This window comes from Chroicocephalus ridibundus, chromosome 7, assembly GCF_963924245.1.
Source record: "Chroicocephalus ridibundus chromosome 7, bChrRid1.1, whole genome shotgun sequence".
In the NCBI taxonomy this organism is placed as follows: domain Eukaryota; kingdom Metazoa; phylum Chordata; class Aves; order Charadriiformes; family Laridae; genus Chroicocephalus; species Chroicocephalus ridibundus.
The window spans coordinates 55,688,506-55,712,287 of record NC_086290.1 but is presented as its reverse complement, the minus strand read 5'-3'; the positions used below and the strand labels follow the sequence as shown (position 1 = coordinate 55,712,287).

At 60.7% G+C, this 23,782-nt stretch overlaps 3 protein-coding genes across 6 annotated transcripts in view; all 3 read right to left on the bottom strand.

The window, feature by feature from the left end:
* The window catches only part of SLC43A2 (solute carrier family 43 member 2), a 33,865-nt gene extending 26,213 nt beyond the window's left edge, over nt 1–7,652 (bottom strand). For 2 of the 3 annotated variants that reach the window (XM_063340600.1, XM_063340602.1), the window contains exons 1-2: nt 7,524–7,652; nt 5,722–5,919 (exon numbers count right to left, since the gene is read on the bottom strand). In XM_063340600.1, coding sequence (XP_063196670.1) covers nt 5,722–5,881 — 160 coding nt within the window. In that variant the 5' untranslated portion in view covers nt 5,882–5,919; nt 7,524–7,652. Of the gene's footprint in view, nt 1–1,182; nt 1,317–5,721; nt 5,920–7,523 lie in introns of those variants that run through there. The other variant, XM_063340601.1, reaches the window with a different exon arrangement.
* Nucleotides 7,653–10,888: 3,236 nt separating this feature from the next.
* SCARF1 (scavenger receptor class F member 1) lies at nt 10,889–17,705 on the bottom strand. Its single transcript, XM_063342559.1, has 11 exons — nt 17,211–17,705; nt 16,416–16,477; nt 15,994–16,095; nt 15,356–15,881; nt 14,612–14,830; nt 14,394–14,522; nt 14,214–14,317; nt 13,900–14,011; nt 13,697–13,821; nt 13,344–13,484; nt 10,889–13,000 (listed from the first exon to the last, which is right to left on the bottom strand). Exons 1-11 carry the CDS (start codon nt 17,303–17,305, stop codon nt 11,994–11,996), a joined length of 2,622 nt encoding a protein of 873 aa, XP_063198629.1. The 5' UTR covers nt 17,306–17,705; the 3' UTR covers nt 10,889–11,993.
* Nucleotides 17,706–18,188: 483 nt separating this feature from the next.
* On the bottom strand, nt 18,189–23,776 carry RILP (Rab interacting lysosomal protein). Of its 2 annotated transcripts, none has more exons than XM_063342560.1 (8): nt 23,446–23,776; nt 22,687–22,810; nt 22,147–22,268; nt 21,763–21,954; nt 21,145–21,314; nt 20,872–20,994; nt 19,516–19,599; nt 18,189–19,158 (listed from the first exon to the last, which is right to left on the bottom strand). In XM_063342560.1, exons 1-8 carry the CDS (start codon nt 23,701–23,703, stop codon nt 19,002–19,004), a joined length of 1,230 nt encoding a protein of 409 aa, XP_063198630.1. In that variant the 5' UTR covers nt 23,704–23,776; the 3' UTR covers nt 18,189–19,001. The 2 variants fall into 2 exon arrangements, 1 of the variants encoding a protein (XP_063198630.1); XR_010072118.1 differs by having other exon boundaries at nt 19,093–19,158; nt 19,516–20,721.
* Nucleotides 23,777–23,782: the final 6 nt, after the last annotated feature.

Genomic DNA, 23,782 nt, shown 5'->3' with positions numbered 1-23,782 from the left:
GCCAGAGTAAGCAACAGAGATATCCCCAAAAGGCCACGTGTCCCATCAGCATCCCTTCTGCAGGGAGGACAGCACTCCAGCCCGAGGTTCCCAAGTCACATCCTTAGAAATCAGTCCTGGACAGACATGGGAGGCTCTCTGCAGTTTTCACACTACATCTCAATCTTTTTAATCTTTTCCCTCACAATCTCCTCTTGGTGTGGCCCAGAATCTTAAAGGCTGACTTCTGACAGCATCTCCATGAGGCAGGCACAGGCACACAGCTTCACCCACAGCATCAAGGCTTTTTGGGCTCTCCACAGAGATAAATTCATAGGAAACAGATGTGGGTGATAGGTTAAACTTGGGAAAACAAGGGGCCGGGAGGCGGGGGAAGAGTGACAAAGTAGTAGTGGTTTCCCTGTGTCAGCACTCTACAGAGATAGCTCAGCTGTGGAGTGGAAGAAGGGTGGAGGGACATGGACAGTGCAGTGACCTTATAATTTTTGGCTGCATGTGTTAAAGAGCCTGTCAACCCTCCCCACAAAGAGATCTCAAAACAGAAATATTAAGCATTTAAAGCCAGAGTAGATGAATTACTGTTAGTGTATTGATGTGTACAGTTGCAACGTGACCCCAGGGAGCTCCCACACCCTACGCCTGCTAGCAGACCCTCTGATGGCGTGCACTATGAGCAGCAATTCCAGGAGGCGAAGAGGACACAGCTCAGAAATGGCAAGGAACCTTGGCCCTCTCTGAAGACTTGCTGCAGCCAGAAAGGCTGGGAACAGAGCACCAAACTTCAGTCCCTGCTTGTACCAACCACCTTGTTTACAGCTGCTCATCGCCAGCTCCAAGGAGGGGCCAGACAACAGTGCTATGTGGAAATTCAAATTGTTTGTCAAAATAGAAGCAGCCCCTGAGCAACAAGAGAAGATCCACTGAGGCGTAATGGAAATGATTCAAGCAGCCCTTGGCACCCTGACATCCTCTGATCCTTTTCCAGCCACCACCATAAATAGAACGTTTTGGAGGGGCTGCAGGTGTGTGCAATGTGCATGGGGTCCAGCCGGGAGCCATCTCATTGGGGAGCAGAGATTTCACGTGCCAGCAGGTCGCCAGCATATGAGAGCAAGTGGCAGCACATGACATGCAGCTAGGAGGAGATTAATGGGCAGAGAACCTGCCTAACTACTCACCTACCTGATGCACCTAGTTACAGCAAACAGCAGTTTCCCTCAATCACAGCTCAGATCCTGTTCCAGATCAGCACACGCCACACTGCTGAGGAAAGTCTCCTACGTGCCTGGCTCCATCTGCAACACTGCTTTGGGGAAGGGCTGACCCTGTGCCGACAGTGTTGCCCTCCCCAATTTCTCCTGCCAAGTCCACCTGCATGAAAGCATGCCAGGTCTGACACGCAAGAGTGCTACCCGGGTAAGCCAGCAGCACAGGCTCGGTCCATGTACGCTTACCGCTCGCTCACTGTCAAGCTAGAAGAAGCTGCAAGTCTTTATCAGCAATTACAAGAACATACTGCCTATTTTTACAGCGCTCCCCCTACAAGCAGCAGGATTTCTACTACCCAATTAGTAGTTCAAGTTACTATTTAAAGAACGACAGCTTAGGTGAGAGGAAGGCTGCCTCGGTAATCATTTATGTCAAGCTCATCGCTGGGATTTGTTCAGGCTGTTACTGGAACATTTAAAGTCATCCTTTCTCCCAAACTGAGTGCTGTAGGTTTCATGAGAGGGTCAATCATTAACTACTCTTTGCTGACCTCTTCAAATCCCAGGCACACACCACGTTACCAGAGGAACAAGTCTGGCTTTTTCAAGAGTGACTGCCATCTCAGATGGCAGAGGGGAGGTTTCCTTTCATCTTGTTTCATGGATCAGACTGAGCCGAGCAGGCAAGACACCCCCAGCCACCCCAGCAATAGCTCAGTGGAACACAGCCTCATCTTCCTTTTTTTTTTTTTTTTTTTTTTTAAAAAAAAAAAGGGGGGGGGAGTGGGGATAAAAAAAAAAAAAAAATCAGAGCCAAAGACTCTGGGACCATTGGTTAAAAGAAAAAAAAAAGTCACAGTGAAAGACATGTGCAAACAACTGATCTGCAGTCTGCCCACATAAGAACATGTTTTCTCTTTTCAGGATGGTGTCATACTTCTGGGAACTGGGAGGAGATGTTCTTGCTTTACACCACTGCAAATGCAATTTATTCGGGTTTCCCTCTCCGCCTGTCCATCCACTTGCACTTCCAGGACCCTCACTCTCGGCACCCAGTGAAAGCCTCGTATAACTGGGGCAGCCTCCGGCTAAAATCCCGATCTCTCCCCAGCTGTGGTTTCATTTTGCAGCAGTTCTCACCCAGGGCTGGCACCTTCCCATGCAGCTCTCCGATACCACCGACAGCTGCTAATCAACACAGCATGTTTCCTGTACAAACTGAACATTTACCACGTTTACTCTTTTCCTGTTTACGGGGTCGCGTGCGCAGCCTTTCTACAAGCCATTGTCAAATCTTACCGGCTTGGAAGGGACCTTCAGACTGCAAGTTCCCCACCACAAACCCCAAATAAATAAGAGCAAAGAGCTGGAAGGCAGCACCTTCCTCCTATGCCCGTGATAAGGCACGTTAACCTGCCGTAAGTGAATTAGCTTATCGTGCCTTTGGTTTTCTACAGCCCTGTCTTAGAGGAAGGCCCTCTGTCCAGCTGGCTCCTTATCACTGCTCTTTGTGAGCAGATTATCAAGTTCAAGACTTTTTTTTTTTTTTAAACGTGTCCCCAAGACCCAAGCCTCGAGCTTCCTAATTCCAGTAACATCACAGCAATGCAAGACCCTGAACAGATCAAGTTCCCCAAGAGCTGATAAGGCCCAAATCACGATAAAGACTGCGGAATCAGCACTTGCACCGAATAAAAGATGCTGCTTCAGTTGGTTAAAGGCCAAGTAGTAGCGTAGTAAAATTAAAATGGGAACAAAGTGCCAGTACCAGACTCCTTGTCAGCAAATTTCAAGCATACCTCTCAGGATGTGGCCAAACCTGCCGCCCAGAACGGGTGCAACCCCCCACTCAAACCCTGTTGCACAACTGCTTTAAAAATATTTGCTATTTTGATTTTTTTTTTTTTCCTAGGTGTCCACCTCCACCCTCACGCAACCGAGTTAGGAGTCCAGCAGACCCCACATGTTTGCACAGTGGCCGAGTAAAACCCAATAGCAGAAGCCAAGGGCAGGCAGGGAAAGGGGGGATTCAACAGGAAGACAAGGAGCCCCTTCATGAACTGCAGCCACTTTCTGGGCAGCTGCTGCTACCTTCGGAGAAGAGCCCGCAGAAGGGACAAGGTCTAGTTTTCTCTTTGTTGAAGGCATCACAAAGTGCAAGAGCTTTTGCTGACAAATGAAAAGCCCTGCCAAGAACCTTTGGCTCATTAGGAAAAGTCCTTTTTTTTTTTTTTGCAATACTTCCATGCGCACAGCAGCACTAGGAACAACAAGTGCCCAAAGGCTACCAGTTATAATTTGTTTGCACCAACTTTCCAGCCAAGTATACCCACTTGGGCTGCAGGATTCAATAGCTTACACTGAGAAAGGCAATCACCGGGCCACCCTAATCCCAGCAAAGGTCAAGCTCCGCTTGGTGCCGGTCATTCAGTGACTGCTGCAGGGCAGCTGCAAGGCAGTCTGCTGTCCCCACACCGCGAGCTAGGACTCTTCCCTACTAAACCGCTGAGATTACAACGGAGGACAAAAAAAAAAACAGACAAAGGAAAGCGAGTAAGCATGGATGAACCAGGAAACCAGCATAACTGGTCCTCCATGCTCATCACAAGCCATCAGTTCAGCTGCGATGGCCAGATATTTGAGGACAATGAGAACATTTGACTACATAAATTTCCTTTCAGGGATTAAGTTCTCCTGCCTCAAGGCACAGGTTGGTCACTAGGAGGAAGAAATTGCCTCTAGGACAACAATTTCGCCACAGCCCAAACATTTGCATCTTCCCTGTGGTCTGTGGCATGGGCACTCCCATGGGGAGAGCCAGCCAGACCACAGATTGACAAACATGGGTGAGAAGCCAAGGTGAATCTCACTGATTTGAGACAAAGGCATATGAATTGAAAGCAATCAATGCAAAGAGTGGAAGGTGGGCCCCAAGTGAAGCAGGGCTCTTGTCAGCAGGGCACACCTCAGGAGGCAGACAGGAAAGTGGCTGCTTTCGGAGACAGTCAGCGTTTGCTTATCAACTCTCATGTGGCTTATCTCAGTGGCAGAAAACCTCCACCTGGTAGGTTTAATGAGATCTCTTACATAGGCCTGTGACAAAGTCACCACGGCTTGGCGAGAACAGAAGTCCTAAACCGTCTCCGGCTGCTGAGGACTCTGCCTCACCCAGCGTGGAGTGCTACTGGGGACCCAAGTGACACGCACACCCTTGGAAGCATCATACTACGAGCATAGGATGAAGACTGAGCAGCCAAGCTGCAGCTGGTAGAAGACTCAAACACGTGCTTTTTTGCCAGGTGCACCAGCCCAGGGTGTATAAGGCTGAGGCAGCCACCCACAGGCACACAAAGGAGAAAAGACCACAACAAGCAGCTGATGAATGAGGCGGGGGAAAAAAAAAAAAAAAACAAAAACAAAAACAAACAAAACCAACAAAGTATCATCACAACTATTCAGTTGCTTTTCACTTGGACTATGTTTCCCCAACATTTCAGATCTCCCTCACTGTTCTCAGACATTACTCACTGAGAGCTCTGGGGTCCATGCTCTTATTTCCACCTCTTTCTTCCCCTGCTGCTTCCTGCTCCGTCTCCATGAGTGGGCTGATCCACCTTCTCATCTCACCCACCACCATACAGCTCTGGGCAGAGCCCAGACATCAAGCTCTTGCCTCTCTTCACCCAGCTATTCCCTTCTCTGAGCACACGTAAACCTTCTGTCATTAAAGCAGCTTTCCAAATCCACGCCACACCTTTATCCTCAGGTTCCTTTTAACCCCGCTGTCCACCCTACCACACTGCGGGATTCCCCAGACCACAATACTCTCCCCGCCCAGGCTGGGGATATATGTCCACATAGATGTTGTTTTTCCCAGCATTATCCTTCCCCCACCACAAGATTGTCTCCTTCCCTGCAAGGCTGTGTCTGCAACATGGAAAACCGCTTCCTCTGGCTGGGCTAGAAGGTAGATCTCAAGCCCTCAGAGACACAGCCTGGTTTGAGCACGTCCTAGGTATTTAAAGAGGAAGAGGAAAAAACCACCGGTAGCATTTACTTCTGCAACTTCTCAACAGCAGCACTGGACTCCTCCAATCTCATTTTCACCCATGATCTTTGCTTTCCTACCACTAAAGAAAGACTGCGTGTAGTTTTTCCCCTTCAAACTCGGGACACCCTTCCACAAATCATCATCTTACAGAACCCATCAGGCCTTCCCTTGCAGAGATCAGCCAGGCCACCCTGCAGAGGAAGAACTCATGGCCAAGTGAAAAAGGCTTTACCTAATCCTTAAGGCTTCTTTTCCAATCACTCCGCAAGCAACTACAGGCACATTACGCCATTACAAGGACGCCATCCATTTTGGAAAAGAGCGCACACCTCTTCCTTCTACCCCAGGACTGACCTGGAGCTCAGCCCTACTCTAGCCAGTTCCACATCACCCTAAGACAAGGAACCACACCAGCAAACCTCGGCAGCAACTTATTCACACAAGTCTCCAGAGCATCCTTACCTGTATCGTAGCACAGGTAGGAATAAAACCCTTCGGCTTTCAGCATGATGAGGAGGGATCCCCAGCCCAGCAGGACAGCAGAGAAGAGCAGGTTCTCGATGATGGCTGTGAATGCCATCCACCAGCGCCGGCGATGGGCGGTCGCAAGCGTGGGCGCCATTGCTGTGTGGGGAAGATGGTCTCGTTCAGAATCTCAACCTGTAGGGACAAGAACAACATCCAGTGAGTTCACAGACGCAGCACATGCTGCTCAGAGAGTGCAAAAAAGCATGGTTTAAGAAGAGATTTCTCTACCGGAACACAAGGAAACCTGCCTGCTGGATGTAAGGCACTCAGGTGTAAAACTTGTTTTTGCAGGTACTAGCTTGCCAAGTTACCTGGAGGGATGGGGGAGTACAGGTGCCCTTGGAGCAGCCCCTCCAGTGCACACACCACGCGACCGAGGAGCGTTCAAGGTCTCCGTTCCACTTCCCGAGCAACAGGTATGAAAATGCAGCAAATATCAACTGCCCGGAGCCCACTCCCCCATCACCTGTATGGGGCAGGCGGCCCATTTGTAAGGCAGTGAGGAAACACATGCCAGAGCAGGGAGGCTTCACCCAGCACCCCGATCTTCTGGCTGCTTGCAGGCAGAGGCTGGGACCACAGAGGCAGCCCTACAGCCCTAACAGTGGCTTTAGTGACCCACCAAGGTCTGCTCTGCCCCACACAGGAGCACAGATGTGCTCTGGAAGGTGAGCACAGGTCCCGTGTGTGCCACAGGTCCTATATACGCAGTTGATACCACAGACGGCTCATCAAGGAGCACTTTTTACTAACTCCCAGACCACCCAGCTGGGAGATAAGGCTGGCCGCATCCTGCCCTGTCCTAGCTGTGCAGACAGCCAGGTGCCCTGCCCGGGACAGCCCGTGGGACATGCTGCTCCACCTCAGCACACCGGTGTCCCCCGGCTGCCCCACAGATGCTGTGGCCGCATTAACTGTCACCAGCTCCAGCTGCCCCGGTCCCTGGGGCCCATGACAGCGAGCAGCAGACTCGGGAGCAGACCTGGCTGGCCAAGGGGCTTCTCCGGGCTGCACAGCACCGGGGCCAACCCTGGGTCATAAGGCAGGTGGCCATTTTAGACAAAGCTGAGCCTTTTCCCAGCCCAGAGCACAGCCTAATCAGGCACCACGGGGAAACGAGCTGGCCACACACCACGGCCCGAGACGGTTTCTCAGGGGTTTCCATGGAGCAGAGGCCCGAGCCCTAGGTTGCTTTGGAGGGGTGCAAGGAGGACAGGGCCACGCTCCAGCCACAGAAGCTGGTGCAGACACACCAGCCCCGGGAAGCCAGCCTGCAGCCATGCCCGCCCCCCCGCCTCCACATCTCCTCTCCCTCATCCCTGCACCCTCACGACCCCTCCCCAGCACAGACATCCTCTCTGTGGCGAGAGGGCCAGCCCCCTCTCCGCCCCCACCCACCCCCAGTCACCCCATTCTTCCCCAAACACGCTGGGCTCCCCTCGCCAACCCCCCCTCCCACCCAGCTCTCCCAAAACAGCCCCTCTGCATCCCTCTCCCTCCTGCCCCGACCCGCCCCCAGCGCGCCCTGCTCTCCCTTCCCCATGCACCCGGCTCTTCCCCATCAACCCCATTCTCCCTCCCACGCACGAACCCCCCACGCACCCCCAATACACCCCGCTCTGCCCCACCGCCCCCCTCCCTTTTCCCATACAAACCCCACCCCGCTCTCCCCCCACCCTGCGCGCACCCCACTCCGACCCTCAGCGCTCTTCTTTCCCCCCTCCTCCATCGCTCACCGTCCGCCGCGCCCACCGCTCCGCTCCGCCGCCGATCCCCCCCGGGGTTTTTATCCGTCCTCCCGAGCAAACAGGCGCCGCCGGTGATTGGCCGCCACCCTGGCCAATGAGCGCGCCCGCTGCTGCCGCCGGGGCAAGTGCCGGGCCGCGCGCCTCCCCGGTACCCCCTGGTACCCCCCGGTATCTTCCTCCAGTACCTCCCGGTACCCCTCCCGGTACCCCCCGGCATCCCCTCCCGGTACCCCCCCCGGTATCCTCCCACAGCACCTCCCCATACCCCTCCCCGTTACCCCCCACTAAGCCCCCGGTACCACCCCGGTACCCTCCCAGTACCTCCCGCAGTACCCTCCCCGGTCAAGCACCAGGCTGTACCGGTGGTTTCCCGGCCGGGCCGGGCACACACACCCGGACACAACAACCGTTTTTTCCGCGGCTGGAGGCCAGAAGCGGGACGGCGAGGGGGAAAACCCAACGCGGGGACCGTGAAACACACAAGCACCCCGCACGGTGCCCGCACCGCCGGGTCCGGCGACGCCCGAGCGGGGATGGGACTCGCCGCCTTCCAGGGAAAAAGGGAGGAAAACGGGCCGCCGGTGATGCCGGGCGCGGAACGGGAGGAGGCCCCGCCGGCCCGCCCGCTCCACCTCCCGGCGCGGTGCGGTCCCGCAGCGGCGGCGGGGAACTGCCTGCGGTCCCTGCTGCCGGTGGTTGCCGGTCTCCGCCGGCCCCGGGCGGCAGCGGGGAGATACGCACCGCGCTCGTCGCGGAACGGCTTTTGCTCGAACAGCCCCAGCCCAGCACACGGGGCCGGGACTCCCGGTAACGGGAACCCCGTTATTTCTCATCCGCTGCCGCTAAGAGGCACCGGATCCCTCCTCCGAAGCCCACCCCTCCCTCTCCCCCGCCTGAGGGAGGACCGGAGAAGCTGTGCCCCGTTAAAAGGACCCTACGCACAGCCCGGGGCAACCAGCCCTCGAGACACCCTGGCCCACAAACACGGTCCGCTGATGTATGAAATAAAAGTAAAATCACCACGAGCCCCGAGAGCAGCTCTGCAGCCGAGCTCGCCAGAGCTCTGCCCTCTTTTCATGTTAAATTATTTTTCAGAGCCTTCCTCTGCGGGATTTCTAGTCCTGCCATAAACCCATCAGGGAGGTCCTGGGCTGGAGAAGGTGACCATATACTCCTGGAAATCATGATCGGGGATTTCTTTTTTGACAGCCCAAGGAGATGAAAACGGGGTGCGTGGCAAGTAAACAACTCTTGAGTCGCTCAGCAGAAGCTGAGGGCTCGGACAGACGGACGGATGCGCACCCACCACTGCATCCCTGAGAAAGGGGCAGGCGGCGGCGGGTGGGAAGAAGAAACTCCTCGGCTCAGGGATAAGGGTCAAACGCTGCAACAGCTGGAAAGGGGGTTTAAGCCAAAGCAAACAAACAAACAAACAAAAAAGCCCAAAGAAAACGAGCCGGGCTGTACGAGTGCGATGTTTTTAGCAGAGGTAGAGAAAGGCTGAGACGGCATGAGGCCTTGGGAGACCTCAGCACCCAGAGCTGGTCGCTGTGTCCAAGAAACACAACCTGCGCCGGGAAGGAGCACGAGGAGGGCTCGGAGGCTGTCTGGGGACACGGGAACCCTGTGCTACAGCGAGAGCGTGGGGGGAGCTCGCTTTTCCTATCCTAGAAGGAGAAAAGAAGCTATCAGGTGATCCGCTGCCTTCTATAAATACACCCAGGGACTGAGTAAACACCATGGAGAGAAAAAAAATAAAGTGAAGCTGAAGAACAGCACTGGCACAAAGACACATTTATAGAAACTGGCCGGGAATGAGTTTAGGCTGGAAGGGAGGTGACAGCTCCCACCCCACCACACAGGGAGGTCCTCAGCAGGCTTAGGCAGAGCCACTGGAGTAAACGACGTGGTCCTCTTCAAAGGCAGAGCTTGGACAGTTTGGGAGAGATGACAAGGCTGCAGCAATGGGGGACAGACTCCCGTAGCCATGGGGGATGGCTCAAGCCTCTGTTCCTACCTCCCGGAGGCCAAGAGCTGCCCCAGCAGAGAGCACGGACGCCTCTAGCACGGACGCCTCTCTGCTTGCGGACAGGACCTGCACCCGGGAACCGCTTCCCACCGGCTGGCGTCAAACCACTGCAGTGGGAGTTGGAGAGTCAGAGATGCAGCGGGGGAAGACATTAACCCTTCCCTCACCCGCCGGCTCCGGCTCGCAGACCTCCCGCACCCAGAATTAAAACCACAAGCGAAGCCGAAGCGAAGCATCCCTGCCAAGAAGACACCAGCGCGACCACGCTGCAGGCGCGCGCATGGGCGGCCAGGCGCCGAAAATCCACTGCTTGTTTTCCTCGCGCCGCCCGGGCAGGGTGAAGATGCTTCACCTGCGAGCAGGGAGGGAAACGTCCTGCCTCGCAGCTCAGCCCGGGAACGGGAAAGGTTCTCGCGGCAGCGTTTTCTCAAAGCTGGGTGCTCGTTTCAATGTCAGGGAAGGATCTCAGGTTGTTGTCAGCTATTTACATGCCAGACCCAGGGCGAATCGGCTCCCGTGACGTTCACTTCTGGCACAGTGCTGCTCGGCTCACGGGCTGAAAATAACCAACCAATTAGGGAAAAATGGCTGCTTATAAATAAAATGTGGGGCCGTCCCTGCCGCTGTAATAAAATAGCATCAAAACAAAAAAATAGCCTGTGCAGCACAGAGGTCGGGCCAGGCTGCTGCTCAAGTCTCGCCAGGGTGAGCGTTTTTGTTTGGACAGCAGAATATTTGGTGTTATAATCACAGCAGTGGGCGATGCCGCTGCGGGGAGGAGTGCTGCATGCGGTCCGCAAAACTGGAAGCCTCACCCACGTGGGACCGTGGGGATTCTGTGCCTTGCGCTGTGGAGAAGCGCCCGCGAAAACCCAAAGGGATAAAGCAAAACCCACTCTTGTTTTCTGAAACACTCCGAACCCTAAACCCCAACTCGGCAGTGCCAGACCCGAAGAAGGATTCACACGGAGCTCTGCGTGAGATGCAGCCTGCAATGGAAGTGCTCTGGACGCTCACAGCCCACTCACGTTCCCGCTGCCCTCCGGTCTCCGGCACTGCTCTGGGCTCAGCTGCGTAAGCGAGAGTTCAAAATTACTTCAACAGAAGCAGAAAATTAAAAAAAAAGAAAAACCGAAAAACCGAAAAACCCCAAACCCCTGAAAGCCTAAGGCTGCCGACAAGTTTCCGCACTTTGGACAATATTTCTCACCACGCCTTTGATTTGGAAGGCGGCTGGGAAACTCAACTCCTGAAGGGCTTTGGTAACGTTTAATTTTCACTCCGAGGCTTTCATGCCACGTGAAAGAACAGGAAAAAAAAGAGATACACGAAACTTCTACCACTTAGATACATAGAAAAAACCAGCTCATGCTGCAAATCCTCTTTGGCGCCTTGACTCCCTTGCACGGGCGGCAAAAGAACTCATTCCTGTCTCGCCCGCGCTCCTCCGGCTGCGCTGGCGATGCTGCAGCATCTTCAGTGCATCTCAGCCACCCGTAGCCACGCATTGCCACAGCAGGAATGAGGCGCAGGAGCTTCGGCTATCCGCGGAAATCCCATTTTCTGTCTAACTTTGGTCCTTATCAGGGCCAGCGCAGCGCCGGGTGCACAGGTTGACGGTCACAGCCCAGCTGCCACGTTCAGCCTCTTGCACAATTGCAGCCTGGTATCGCGTGGAGTTTAAAAGGCCGTCGATAAACCCCGTGCCGTGCCATGAGCTTTCTCATGTGCTACGCACGTACATAGAAACGAAGGCAGCCAGAGCCACACAGATAAACCCCTGCAGACCTAGATACCCTTCGAGATAAGCAGCTAAAATTAATTTTCGCTGAAGCTACTCGGGACAGCCCATCATCTCTCCCCAGCCCAGCTCCACAAAATAATCCCCTTCTGCAAGAAGCACCTTTACAGCAAGAGGCTCCGAGCAGCATTACTGGAGCTGGGACAGGGGAAGGTGAAAGCTGATGGCGTGAAACTGTTTTGGTTTTGTTTTTTTTTCCTGCGCATCCAGCAGCCCCGCTTCCATTTACAAGGAGGATGTGTGTCCCCAAGCCCAGTGCCGACGGGGACTAGAAGGTGCCACCACTTCGTCCATTAGAAGGTGCCACTGCTTCGTCCGTAGCATCGCTGTCCCTCCAGACTGTGGCAGACGCAAAATGGGATGCGCAGGTCAGAGGGGGGCTGAAAACAGCCCTGAGGCACCGCAACTCTGTGGGGCTGCCACCGCGGTGGCTCTCAGCGTCACCCATCCTGCCGGCTGTGACAGCCAGCCAGGGTCCATGCCAGCAACACGGCGTGGAGGGAAGGGGGTGAACGGGAAGGCTTGATGCGTGTCCAGCTCACAGCTCAGAAGGGGACCTTGGCTCCCCCCACGCTGGGGTCGGAGGGGCCTCCTGGGCTCCCGCTGCCCCAGCCCAGGCTGCGGTGGCTCAGGTGGCTGCAGGGGTGGCCGGTGGCTCCTCAGCAGAGCCAGGGGGCAAATCGGCACTGCTGTTGGTCACGTTCTCGTATTTCGGCTCTTCCTCTGGGAGAGCCTGTCCCTTCGTTTCGAGGCTGAGGACTAACTCTGGGCTTTTGCCCTTCTCCGTGGCACCTGCAGCATCGACGGCCCCATCCTGTGCCCCGGTGCTTTTCAGCGAGGGGGATGCAAAAAGGAAGGATCGTCTCTTCCCGGGGAGATGCTGGTGCTTGCCAGGGGATGGCTCGGCGGGAGGCCCCGGGACACTCTCCCTCTGCTTGCAGCTATTCACCGAGTCTCTGCCCTGCGCCAGGGCCCGGCGGGGTGGTTTCTGGATGGCCTCGATGCTCCTCCTCACCTTGGGCTCCTCCTTTGCACTCCACTTGCCCTTCTGCAAGCTGCCCAGACGCTTGAGCACGGCCTGGACCGGTCCCTCGCCGCCCCCCTCCGCCTTGGGGTCCTGCCCAGCCGTTCCCACCATCATGTAGATGGTGGTGACGTTGGGGTCCTTCCCCTTCGCCTCCCAGCTGCCGGATTTTGCAGCCGCTTCAAGCGCCTCCACTCTCTGGGCCACGTGCCTGGTGCCGGAGACCACCCGCCGGCGTCCCCCCGGGGTGGCCCGGGGTGATGGCCGGTGGCTTTCCTCCGCCTTGCCGAGGGGCTCGGGGCTCTCGTAGCAATCGCTGGCTGGTCGTTCAGTGGGGGGCTCAGCTGCCGCATCCCCCGGCGGCGGGGACAGCTTGGATGGGCCCCATGGGGTCTTGGGCTTCCGCCCAGGGCTGGGGGTCTCCACCGCCCCAAATTTTGTCCCCTCGGCAAAGGACACAGAGGGACGCTTGGCCTTGGCGATGCTGGAGGTGCGAGGGATGGTGAAGGGCTGCGAGACGTCCTCAGAGTCGAAGGCAGATGGGTCTGGGAGCACCTCAGCAGGGGGGGATGCACCATCCTGCAGTTCAGCCCCCCCCAGCAGCGGGATGCCTGCGGGAGAAGAGGACGAGATTTAGGGCTGCCAGAGCTAACCCCCTGCCCAGGGACACGCTGGGGGACATTGGGAGAGTGGCTGATGCAACAGGATTGTCCCTTTCCACGGGAGGACATTGTGAAATGGGGCTGCCCACGCCAGGCATGTCCCATCACGCGAGGCCAAGTACAGCCCTGGTGTGTCCTTGCAGGCAGGAAAATGAGGGTATAAAAATAAACGTGCCTGTGCCCAGCGCCCGTCCCTGGGACACGCAAGGTCGGTAACGGGGCAGGATTGACCCCGGGCAGCCCAAAAGGCCTGTGGGCAGCCGGGGAGAGGAGGAGCGACCATGGACATCACCTTCTCTGGGAGGGACGGAGTACTCGGGTCCCTCGTTGTCGGTGTCGAAGGAGGAGGAGAAGGAGCTGTCTGAAACCCACGCAGCCGATGGCGGCTCGATGAAGCTGGGGTTGAAGGGGATTTCCGTGTCGTGGTGGGAAACTGGGGAGGAGATGGCACAGAGCCAGCTGAGCTCAGGCACGCCGCGCTGCTCAGGGCTGGGGTGGGCGAGCAACGCCTGCCCCCGAGCCATGCGGTGGGGCGAGGGGGGTTGCAGACTCCCCCCGCCAAAACTGGTGACGATACAGAGAGCCTGGGGTAGGAGAGGGGGGGTGACACCATGGAAGGGCTGTCGGCAGCTCTGCTTATTTTACCTGTGACTTTGGGAAGTTTGTAGCCACCCAGGGAAAAGCAAGGCATCATAGCGCTGAGGTTCGCCAGCACCCCCCGCACGTGGTGCTTCATCCTGGCCACCACATCATCATCTGGCACGGCCGCCCTGCACGGGGGAGGTGGGCATCAACAGCCATGGGAGACAGGGTTTTGCATGGAAAATGGCAAAATATAAAAAAAATACCTGTCTCTAGCATCTGCTGGGCCGGCTCCGCAGCAACAGCAGGCGACGCAGAGCAGCAGCAGCAGGAGAGGAACGAGGATGGCGGCTGCGAGGGCTCCGTGGTCTTTAAGACCTGTGCAGAGAAGATGGGTTGAGTCCGGCATGTCCTGTGGCTGCCAAGCCCATAGAGCCGCCCTGCACGGAGAGTGCAGGAGCTGGCGACTCGTGGCGGGGCCAGGAGGCACCAGGTGGGACCGGGCGACATTGCAGCCTCTCGGCGCCTTCCCCAGCGAGGACGTTCCAGTCCCAAGGAGTAAATTTGAGGTTGTTCTTACTCAACACACAGTCACCCCGCACGGGGTGGCAGGTCCCCCGGGAGCACTGGCAGAGCGAGGAACAGTTCACTCCAAAATATCCCTCCAGACAGGTGTCGTTGCAGCTGGAAGAGAGAGGAAAGGAGGGAAATGCCGGCAGGGAGAGCAGGGGCCCCCACCCTGCCCCACTCCCGGCGTTACCTGTCTCCCCAGTAGCCGGCCTGGCAGATGCAAGCTCCTGACACGGGGTTGCAGCTCCCCGCAACGCACTCGGGGCAGAGGAACCGGCACCCATCGCCGAAGGTGCCCGCGGGGCAGGAGCTGTTGCAGCTGCCAAGACAGAGCGCGAAGCATCACCCCGCTGGGCCCCACAGCGGGGACCCCCCCCACGAGGACCGGCGGCCTGATCCTGGGCGTACCTGGGTCCCGTCCAACCGGGCTCACAGTGCGGGCAGGACCCGGTCTCTGGGTCGCAGATCTCCCCACGCCGGCAGCGGGGACAGGGCTGGAGGCAGTCCTCGCCGTAGAAGCCGGGCGCGCAGGGCTCCTTGCAGAGGGTCCCGTTCCAGCCGGGCTGGCAGGCCAGGCAGAAGCCGTCCACGGGCGAGCAGGGCTGGCTGCGCTTGCAGCTCCCGCAGCTGCAGGGGCAGAGCGGCAGTGAGGCCTTGACACCCACCCCCAACCCCCCCAAAATGCAGGTTTCGCCCCACACCGGCACTGAGCATCAGTTTGGACCACGGGGAAATAGCCTGTAGTGCCCAATGCTCTCGAGAGGGCAAGGGGTGAGCAGGGAGAGATGCTGCTTTGTCACCCTGGGGAGTGGGACCAAGGATGACCACATTTTGGGGTGACACCAGTGCTTTCTGCTGGCATTAATGCGACGTTTCTTTTGGGACAACGCTAATGCTGCATCCAACCAGGGATGCTCAAACCCCACAGGACGGGTCTTTTTGTCCAGCCAAAGGGACAGACACGGCCGTGATGACTTTTCCCCCCGAGGTTTCCTGTGCCACCTGCTCTGGGTGACCCTGCTCTGGCAGGGGGGTCGGACGGGATGACCTCCAGAGGCCCCTTCCAACCCCCGCCATTCCGTGATTCTGTGATTCTGTCTGGCTGCGGCCCCTGAGTACCCGCTGGATCCCCCCCCGCTGCCCCCACCTCACCTGTGCACGCACTGAGACCCGTATTTCCCCGCCGGACAGGGGTCCCTGCAGCTCCTGCCCTGGTAGCCGGGGCTGCAGCTGCAGTGGCCACTGAGGGGGCTGCAGGAGCCGTGCAAGCAGTCGCAGTGCCGCTGGCACGCCGGCCCCCAAAACCCAGCCTTGCATTCGCACTTGCCCGTCTCCTGGGCGCAGGGCGAGAGGTTGCAGGAGCATCTGAAGCTGCACCTCCTGCCCCACCAGCCCAGCAGGCAGCGGCAGTGGCCGGTGAGGGGGTCGCAGTGGGAGCCGGCGGGGTTGCACTGACATTGCTTCTTGCAGGTGGGGGCCCACCAGCCCGGCTCGCAGTGGCAGGCGCCGGTGAGGGGGTCGCAGCGGCCGTGGGGGCCGCAGTGGCAGGGGAACTGGCAGAGCCCTCCCCAGTGGTTGGGGTCGCAGGTGCAGCTGCCGCTCGCCGGGTCGCAGCGCCCGTTGGGGTGGCAGGGGCAGCTCCGCTTGCAGTCGGGACCCCAGTACTGCTCGGGACAGCCTGCGAAGGGAAGGAGAGGGTGAGGATGGCGGGGGGGGGGTGATGGAGAAGCCTGGCAGCACCCAGGCTGGCAAAGGAGATGGCGAGGGCTGAGCCTTGGGGAAATGCTCACGGGAACTGCAGTCTGCTCCGAAGAAGCCGGGTTTGCAGAGGCAAACCCCGGGTCTCACACACACCTCGTCCTCCCTGCAGGCATCCTCCCCCTCGCAGAGAGCTGTCAGCGGCAGGGCGGACACATCAGCGCACAACGGCCCCCCCGGCCTCACATCCCACTGCCAGACCACCGGCCACCTCCCGCCGAGGCAGCCTTCCCAGGGAAGCCGCCATCCCGCTTCCCGCTCCATCCCTCGGGCCGAGCCGCAGCACCATTAGCAGCTCGCTCAGTGGGCGTTTGGGGGTCCCCACGGCGCAGCACCCCACCGCCGCTGCTCAAGGAGAGCTGTAGGGCTTCCCCCCAACCCCCAGCGCCACGGAGGAGCCCCCCGACCGAACGCGGGGACCAAACTTTGGGCTTCATCGCCGTCCATCACTCACCAGCCGTGCACTCCCGCCCTTCCTGCTTCCAGCCGGGGCAGCACGCCGGGCCGGCGGGGAGCCTGCGGGAGAGATCCGGGGGCCATCAGCCGGGGCGGGGGGTGCCGGGGCCGGCGTGGCTTCACAGCTTTGGCTAAGGCGAAGCGAACGCGGGCGTTTGCCCCGGCTGGGCCCGGCGGGCGGGGAAGCAGCGCGGCCCCGGGGGCATCGCTCCGGAAGGAAGCCAGCAAAATAGAAGGAAATTTAAGAGGCTGCAGCCCGAGTGGGCGGCGGGGCTGGGCAGCGGGGTAAACCTGCCCCGCTCGGCCGCCATGGAGCCCGTGCCGGGTCCCCGATGCTCTGGGAGCGGCTCAAAGCTTTGCCAGTGACCCGGAGCGAAGGCACCGAAGCGAAGGCAACAAAAGGCGCTGCCATTGATGGCGAGACTAATGGGAGAGGCAACGTAGCAGCAAAGCGGAGGGGATGGCACCTCCAAAAGCCCTTTGGGGTTTTGTTACGACTGCCTTTCCCACCTGGTGCACGGTGGAAGTTTTGCCAACACTCCCGCGTCCCCCCATCACCCTGCGCCCTGGGGGTGCACGAGAAACGACCCCTGGAGAAGGGGGTCTGGGTGCCCCAAATGCCCACGCGTGCCCCAAGCACGCTCCCCGGCACCACCCCACTCTCTGCGCCCGCTCAATGCCAGGCTGCAGATCTCCGGCCGTGGAAGGACAGACGGACGACGACCCCCCCTGGGGCTGTTGAGAGGTCCCAGGAGTTGGAGGGGCACAAGCAGGGACCCCCCGCGGCACCTACCTGCAGACGTTCCTGCCATCGGGGTCGAGCTCCTGGGCAGAGCTCTGCACCCACAGCCACAGCTGGAGGCAGAGGATGGGCCGGGCGCTCCCCATCCCAGCCCAAGTCCCGGCAGCTCCTCAGTCCCGCGCCGGTGTCCGTCTGTCCCGTCCCGTCCCTCCTGTGGTGCGGCCTCTTCCTCCCGCCAGCCTTGGGTTTCTTCCTGAGGAAACGTGGGAGGAGGCACCCCGATCCAGACGTCAGGGGTGCGGCGGGGAAGGGGAGGCAGGGAATGCTGCCTCGAGGGCTATTTTTGGCCCTTGCTGCCACCCCAGCAGCAGAAATGGGCGTCCGGGGGCTCGGCGCAGCCACGCAGGGGCTGGTGCCTGCCTGAACGTCTCACCTGCGGTCGTCCCGCTCCCCCTGTGCCATCCTCCGGCACCCTCAGAGCTGTTTTAGCCAACGTCCCCCCAACCCACAGGAGGTGTCCACTGCCTCCTCCTCCCCCGACCCCCACGAGCTGCCCCACGGTGCTGCCGACCCCTGGCAGGAGCCAACCCCTGGCAGGAGCCGAGAGGTGGGATCTCTCCGTTCCCCATGGGGACACGGCCTTCCCCAGGCTGGCCTTTGAACCGCTGCTGGCTGCCATCCCACCGCGCCGTCTCCCCAGGAGCTTTGTGTCAGCAGATGCACAGGAAACACCTTTTTCCTACCCAAGGCCAGCTTGCCCGGGGGGGGGCCCCGGGCTGGAAGTATGCTGCTCCCCCCACCATGCAGAACTTAACTCCATCGCACCCAGCCCTGCGGCCCCTGTCGCCCTGCTCCCCATCGTAGCTGACCCCCAAAAAGGGCTCCGGGGTCTGGCACGACGCAGCCGGCCACAGCCCTTTGCATCAGCACAGGAAAAGCGACGGCTACGCCGGAAAACTGCGACCGAAGCCCCGCAGCATCACCCAGCCCTTCCCAAGCGAGGAGAGAGCGGAGGCTGCAGTGGGTACCTCGGAGGAGAAACGAAACCGATTTATTTCCAATTCCAGTTCTAGAGCTAGAAAGTACCTGACCCGAGGGGACCGACTCGCCCCTGTGAACTCGAGGATTGTCCCAGATTTCCAGTTCCCAGTAGCAGCAGGAAGAGGTCCCAGTACAAAACCGATTCACCCCATGCCCGAACAGTGCAGGAGCGGCACTGGCGGTGCTGATCCCGACTGCTCCCAGCCACGGGAGCACCCAGACACCCGGTGCAGCGTGCTCAGCCCCTTCCAGCCGCGCCGTGACCCCGGGCCAGTGCCCAGCCGGCTGGACCGGGCACCCCAACTCCACCTTCACATTGCAGGGATGGGGGGAGGTATGAACGGAAAGGGGTGAAGTGAAATACCCCCACAGGGCAGGATCCAGAGACGGGACGCTGCGCTGCGAGTAGAGGTGTGTGGCGGAAAAAGCCCCTTTGGGGGTGCGGCAGGGGGAAACGGGCGCAGACCCCCGCCGCGCTGGGCTGCGAGCAGGAAGAAGTGGGGAGCGTGGCTGTGCGGGACCCCCCCCGTGGCTAAGCCATGGGGACAAGCGGGTGCGGGCACAGTGAAAGGCTGGCTGACGGGCAGTGACGCCCGGAGGTGCCCAGCTGTCCCATGCCAGGCCGGCACCCCTCGGCCGAGCATCCCCGCAGGTTGGAGGAAGGCTGCCCACGCTGCGGCTTCGCCATCAGCACGGCACGGGGAAGCGGCGGGGGCTGCTGTGCCGCTCTTGAAGACGCCGGGAGAAGAGGAGCCGGGAAGCGCTGCTGCGAGGCCAGATCCGGCTGCCGTTCAGGTGGGGTCAGGGGGGCGGCGTGGCTCTGTCGGGGGAGCCGGCCGCCGGCTTGCTCTCTCCCTCCGGCTCCAGCTGCGTGTCCAGCGAGTCGATGATTTCCCAGGCTCCGGAGCAGCTGGATGCGGGGGATTCTTTGCTGCCGCCCTGATACCACAGCCCGAAACTGCAGAGAGAGCAGATAGCGGCTGTGGGGGAGAAGAGCCTTCCCAGGGAAGTGGCCAGATCCCAACCTCCCTCTGCGTTTGGTGGCAGCAGCGGGACGCAGCCGGGCTGTGAGCCCCTGGGAGCGTGCAGCATCCCTGAGGCGTCAGCCAGGCCTGCCCTTGCCCGCCTGCAAGGCAGACCCCCCCCCCCACCCTGAAACAACCGAACCTCCTGTGGTGGCATCCGGCTCCGTCCCCGTCGCACCCCGCAGGGCAGGCGCCAAGCTCAGCGGGCACCGGCTCCACAGCTGAACCCCAAACCTCCGCCGGCAGAGCCCCCCGTCCCCAGCAGCCCCGGAGGATGGGAGCGAACTTACAAGCTCTTAATTTTGGATTCGGGAGGCTGAGCATCCACGCAGTCTGCGCCACGAGCTGGGTGCCAGGAGCCCTCGTCTTCATCGCTGCAGCGCAAAGGAGCGGGGAGGGAAAACCCGTGCTGAGTCGTGGGCTCGCCACGAGCAAGTGCCAGAGCCACCCTGGGACTCCCTCCCGAGCTGAGCGGCGTCCCCGCAGAGCTGCACGTGCGGAGGCAGCTGCGAAGCCGGGGCCACACGGACCGGAGCTGCTGTCCCCGCAAAGCGCCATCGGGCTGTGATGCACCACAAAGCCACAGCCAGCCGCAGCGACGCTCGTGTCCCAGACGCAGCCGCGTTTCACGGCAAGCCCAGCCCCGGCTCGGCGATCTCAAGCCACAAGGCGCTTCAGACACCGGCTTCAAACCCCCGGCGCTTGCTCAGCGGATGCTGCAGCCCCGGTTGCCGCAGCAGCAAAGCCTTTAAGCGTCTCACCCCGCACGGCAGGCACGGGCTTCTCCAGGGGAACAGCCTGACAACTGGAACCGCCGGCTGCGGCTCAGGGCAGAGGCAGGTGACAGCCAGGCCTCGCAGGGGAGCAGGGTGATGCACGAGAGGTGACCGCAGGGCAGTGTTCACACGGCAGCGGCTATGCTCGGCAGGCGGGACCCAACACCCCCAGACCCCCCCCGCTGCCAGCAGAGACCCCGATGCAAGCAAGCAGCAGGTTTCAGTGGCCCAGAAGAGCCCAGCCCCCTTCAGACCTTTATTAAAGCCCCTAAAAGCCAGTGAGATCCAGCTCCCGCCGTGCCATAGAGCAGCTTTAGTCCAGGCTTCGCCCCCCCACCCCCCAGCAGACACGGAGAGCCATCGCTGCTGCCCGGCAGGGTCCTCCCTTCCCCATCGTGATAAGTCTCTTGGAGCCAACGCTGCCCATGAACATCTTGCAGAGCCTCCGGGGAACATCTCTACTGTCATCTTCACAGGCTCTCCGTTGGACAGCCTCCAACCGCACAGCGCGGGGACCAGCCTGCCCCGTCCGGTGGTCCCCGTGCCACCACCTCACCCCGCTTTTGCCACATCCACGCAGGGACGAGGGACATTTGGCCGGGCTGTCTGTGACTGGTGACAGGGACACGTGAGCGGCAGCAGAGAAGAGCCCAGCCCCTGCGGCGCTCCCAGGGCTAAGCCAGAGCGAGACATCCACTGGTGACAATAAACCTTTGATCTCTGGAAGGCGGCAGGGAGGAGAAGGGCAGCTCTTGGCCTGGGGGAGTTCCCTTCCAGGGCATCAAACCACATGGAAACTCCTGGGCCGCCAGCTGGCATCCACCCTGCATGGGAGGCTCCCGGTCCTCCCTCCCGGTGAGCAGGACTCACCTGCTCGCCGACTCCTCCTCCGTTCCCAGCATTTTGGCTCTGATTTTTTTTCGCTGTCTTTTGATAGTCGACTTCATCGCGTCCAAGAAGAAGCCGGGGACTCGCTCTTCGTTCAGCAGCTCCCTGGGCAAAAAGCAGCCAGCTGGTTAACCGAGAGCCTGGCAAAGAAATCCTGCCCCGACCGCGCCAGGAGCAGCCTCTGATGGGTCATGGGTGGCTGCAGGGACAAGAGGGACCCGGTTCGCTGCCCCACGTCGTGGCAGCGGGACTCACCGCTGGTAATAGGCCAGTTCCTCCTGCACCAAGAACAGGTTGGTCTTGAGCTCGTTCCGCTCTTGCAGGATCTCCTGCAGCTCTTCCTTGGAGAAGCAGCAGTGAGCAGGGCTCCTGCCCGCATCCACGTCCTGGTGCTGCGGCTCCTCTGTGGGTGACAGATCTCCTTCCTGGGGGGACAGAACGAATCAGCAGACCCCGAAGCCCCCGCCCCAAGGCTGGGTACCACACACAGGCAGAGATGGAAAAGTCTCAGGAAGGAGTTTGCTGGTCCGGCGCCGCTGCAGCCCTCCCTGGACCACTGTGGCTCCCCAGGACCCGCTGCCCGTCGCCACACGTGGCAAACCCCCCCTCATCCTCCGAGTCCCACCCAGCTTTTCCTCCCACCACCTCACCTCGCTCGCTCCTGCCTCCACTCCTGCCAATTTTTACAGACAAGGTGTTACCGGCGTCACAGACACCGCACCGCTCGATTTCCAGCAGTGGGGCTCACTCGAGCGGCCGTGTCCTGCTGGCAGCCGGCGGGTCCAGGCGTGCCAGGAACCCCGTGCAGGGACGGGAAGGTCGGGCCAGTGCTAGCCATGCCCTGCGGCAGTGGGGCCACGGGCTTGGACTCACCAGGCTGGACTTTGGCCGCTGGGTCTCAGAATTGGCCCTGCTCCTCCTGCTCATTTCCCTCTGGGTTTGCAGCATTGCGGCCTCCAGGTCTGACTTCCTCTCCAGCGCGCTCTTGAGCTGAGCCTGCACTATGGCCACCTTGTGACGCAGGTCCTCGTTCATGGCCATGAAGCGATGCAGTTGCTCCTGCAGCTGGTGGGCCCAGGGCAGCCGAGGGTGAGGCACAGCAGCGGCTCTGGGCCCCCAGCCAGGGACACCAGCCCCACGGGAAAGGCATCTGCCCCAGCAGGCTCAGAGCCACCACGACAGCCCCAGGGCGAGGTGACATGAAAGCAGGTCCCCAGGCCCTTCACACACCACACCCGCGAGCTCCCACGCGCTCACCGCCTCCGTGTCTCGGCTCTTGCAGACAATTTCGTGGGCTTGGGCACGAAGCTCATCCCGCTGCTTGTCCACCACCTCCTTCAGCCGCAGCATCACCTCCCGCTCCTTCCGCGCCGTGCTGTCTGAGCCCAGACACGGGGGGGGGACAGGCGTGAGTGGCCCCCGGGACATAAGGACTCCCCTGACCCCGTGGCACTAAGGGGTTCCTTGATGCTTCTGCAAAGCTTCCTTCTACCGTTGCTTCTAGTAGACGGCAGAGTAGGAGCGAAGGAAAGAGGGGAGCTGAGAGCTTTAGGCTGCCCCGCAATGGCAGCCCGCACCCTGTGTCCGTCCCCACCACCCTCTGGGGCCCTTGGGGGGTGCTCTGGGGGTTTGGGGACCCTGTGGTTTGCAGAACAAGACAGCGCTCACGCTCCCTGGGGGGATAGGTCTCCAGGGCTGGGCAGCACAGAGAACACGTTCAGCCCCGTACCCAGCCTACCGTCCCCCATGGGAACACCCCATGGTGGCAGGGAACCCTGAACCCGCCGGGACACCCACCTTCCTGGGACTGGCTCTCCGCGAGCTGCAACAGGAGCTGCCGGTTCTGCTCCTCCAGGCGGGCCAGGCAGCCGTGCAGGGCTCGCTCCCGGCGCTCGGCCTCCCACAGCCTCTGCTCGGGGTCCTGGGGGGCAGGGACAGCCGCGTCAGAGCCATCCCGGGGGGATGGTGACAGCCGGGTCAGAGCCACCCCAAGGGATAGGGGCAGCCGGGTCAGTGTTGTCCTAGGGGAATGGGGACAGCTGAGTCTGAGCCATCCCAGGAAATGGGGACAGCCAGGTCAGACCCATCCCGGGAGGATGGGGACAGCCGGGTCAGAGCCACCCAAGGGGATGGGGACAGCCGGGTCAGAGCCCTCCCAGGGGATGGGGACAGCCGGGTCAGAGCCACCCAAGGGGATGGGGACAGCCGGGACAGAGCCCTGCCAGGGGATGGGGACAGCCAGGTCAGAGCCACCCAAGGGGATGGTGACAGCCGGGTCAGAGCCACCCAAGGGGATGGGGACAGCCGGGTCAGAGCCACCCAAGGGGATGGGGACAGCCGGGTCAGAGCCACCCAAGGGGATGGGGACAGCCGGGTCAGAGCCACCTCGGGGGGAACGGCGACAGCTGTGTCAGAACGACCCCACGGGGGACGGGGACAGCCGCGTCAGCGCGGTCCCCACGGTGACCCCGCGAGGACAAGCGTGGGTCAGTGCCACCCCGCGGGCGACCCCCGAAGGAAGCAGGGTCGGACGAGCCCCCCCCGCTCGCCGCTCACCTCCGCGTCCTGCCGCCCGCCCGCCGCCGCCGCCGCCGCCTCCCCCTCGGCGCCCGCCGGGGCCACCAGCGCCTCCAGCAGCTCCAGCAGCCGCACGACGGGCGGCACCAGCCCGGCCACCGCCTCGGGCCCGAAGCGGCCGGAGAGGCGGCGGAGCTCGGCGCCCAGCGCCTCCGCCATGCGGTAGACGTGCGGCGGGGCCAGGCGGCCCGGCGGCGTCCGCCACAGCGGCTCCGCTCCCCGCCGCGCCTCCGCCATGGCCCCGCACACGCTCCGCCCGCCCTCGGCCACGTCCCGCCCCGTCCGGGGCCGCCCCCGCCGAGGCGGGATCTCACCG

Bases quoted from the DNA above. Each gene is read 5' to 3' on its own strand.
- RILP (XM_063342560.1), bottom strand. From the start codon at position 23,703: ATGGCGGAGGCGCGGCGGGGAGCGGAGCCGCTGTGGCGGACGCCGCCG. The intron at 22,811-23,445 runs GTGAGCGGCGAG...CCTGCCCCCCAG, and splicing joins GCGGGCGGCAGGACGCGGAG to GACCCCGAGCAGAGGCTGTG. The intron at 19,159-19,515 runs GTAAGTTCGCTC...CTCTCTCTGCAG, and splicing joins GAATCCAAAATTAAGAGCTT to TTTCGGGCTGTGGTATCAGG.
- SCARF1 (XM_063342559.1), bottom strand. From the start codon at position 17,305: ATGGGGAGCGCCCGGCCCATCCTCTGCCTCCAGCTGTGGCTGTGGGTG. The intron at 16,478-17,210 runs GTAGGTGCCGCG...TCTCTCCCGCAG, and splicing joins GATGGCAGGAACGTCTGCAG to GCTCCCCGCCGGCCCGGCGT. The intron at 15,882-15,993 runs GTGAGCATTTCC...TTCCCTTCGCAG, and splicing joins CGGAGCAGACTGCAGTTCCC to GCTGTCCCGAGCAGTACTGG.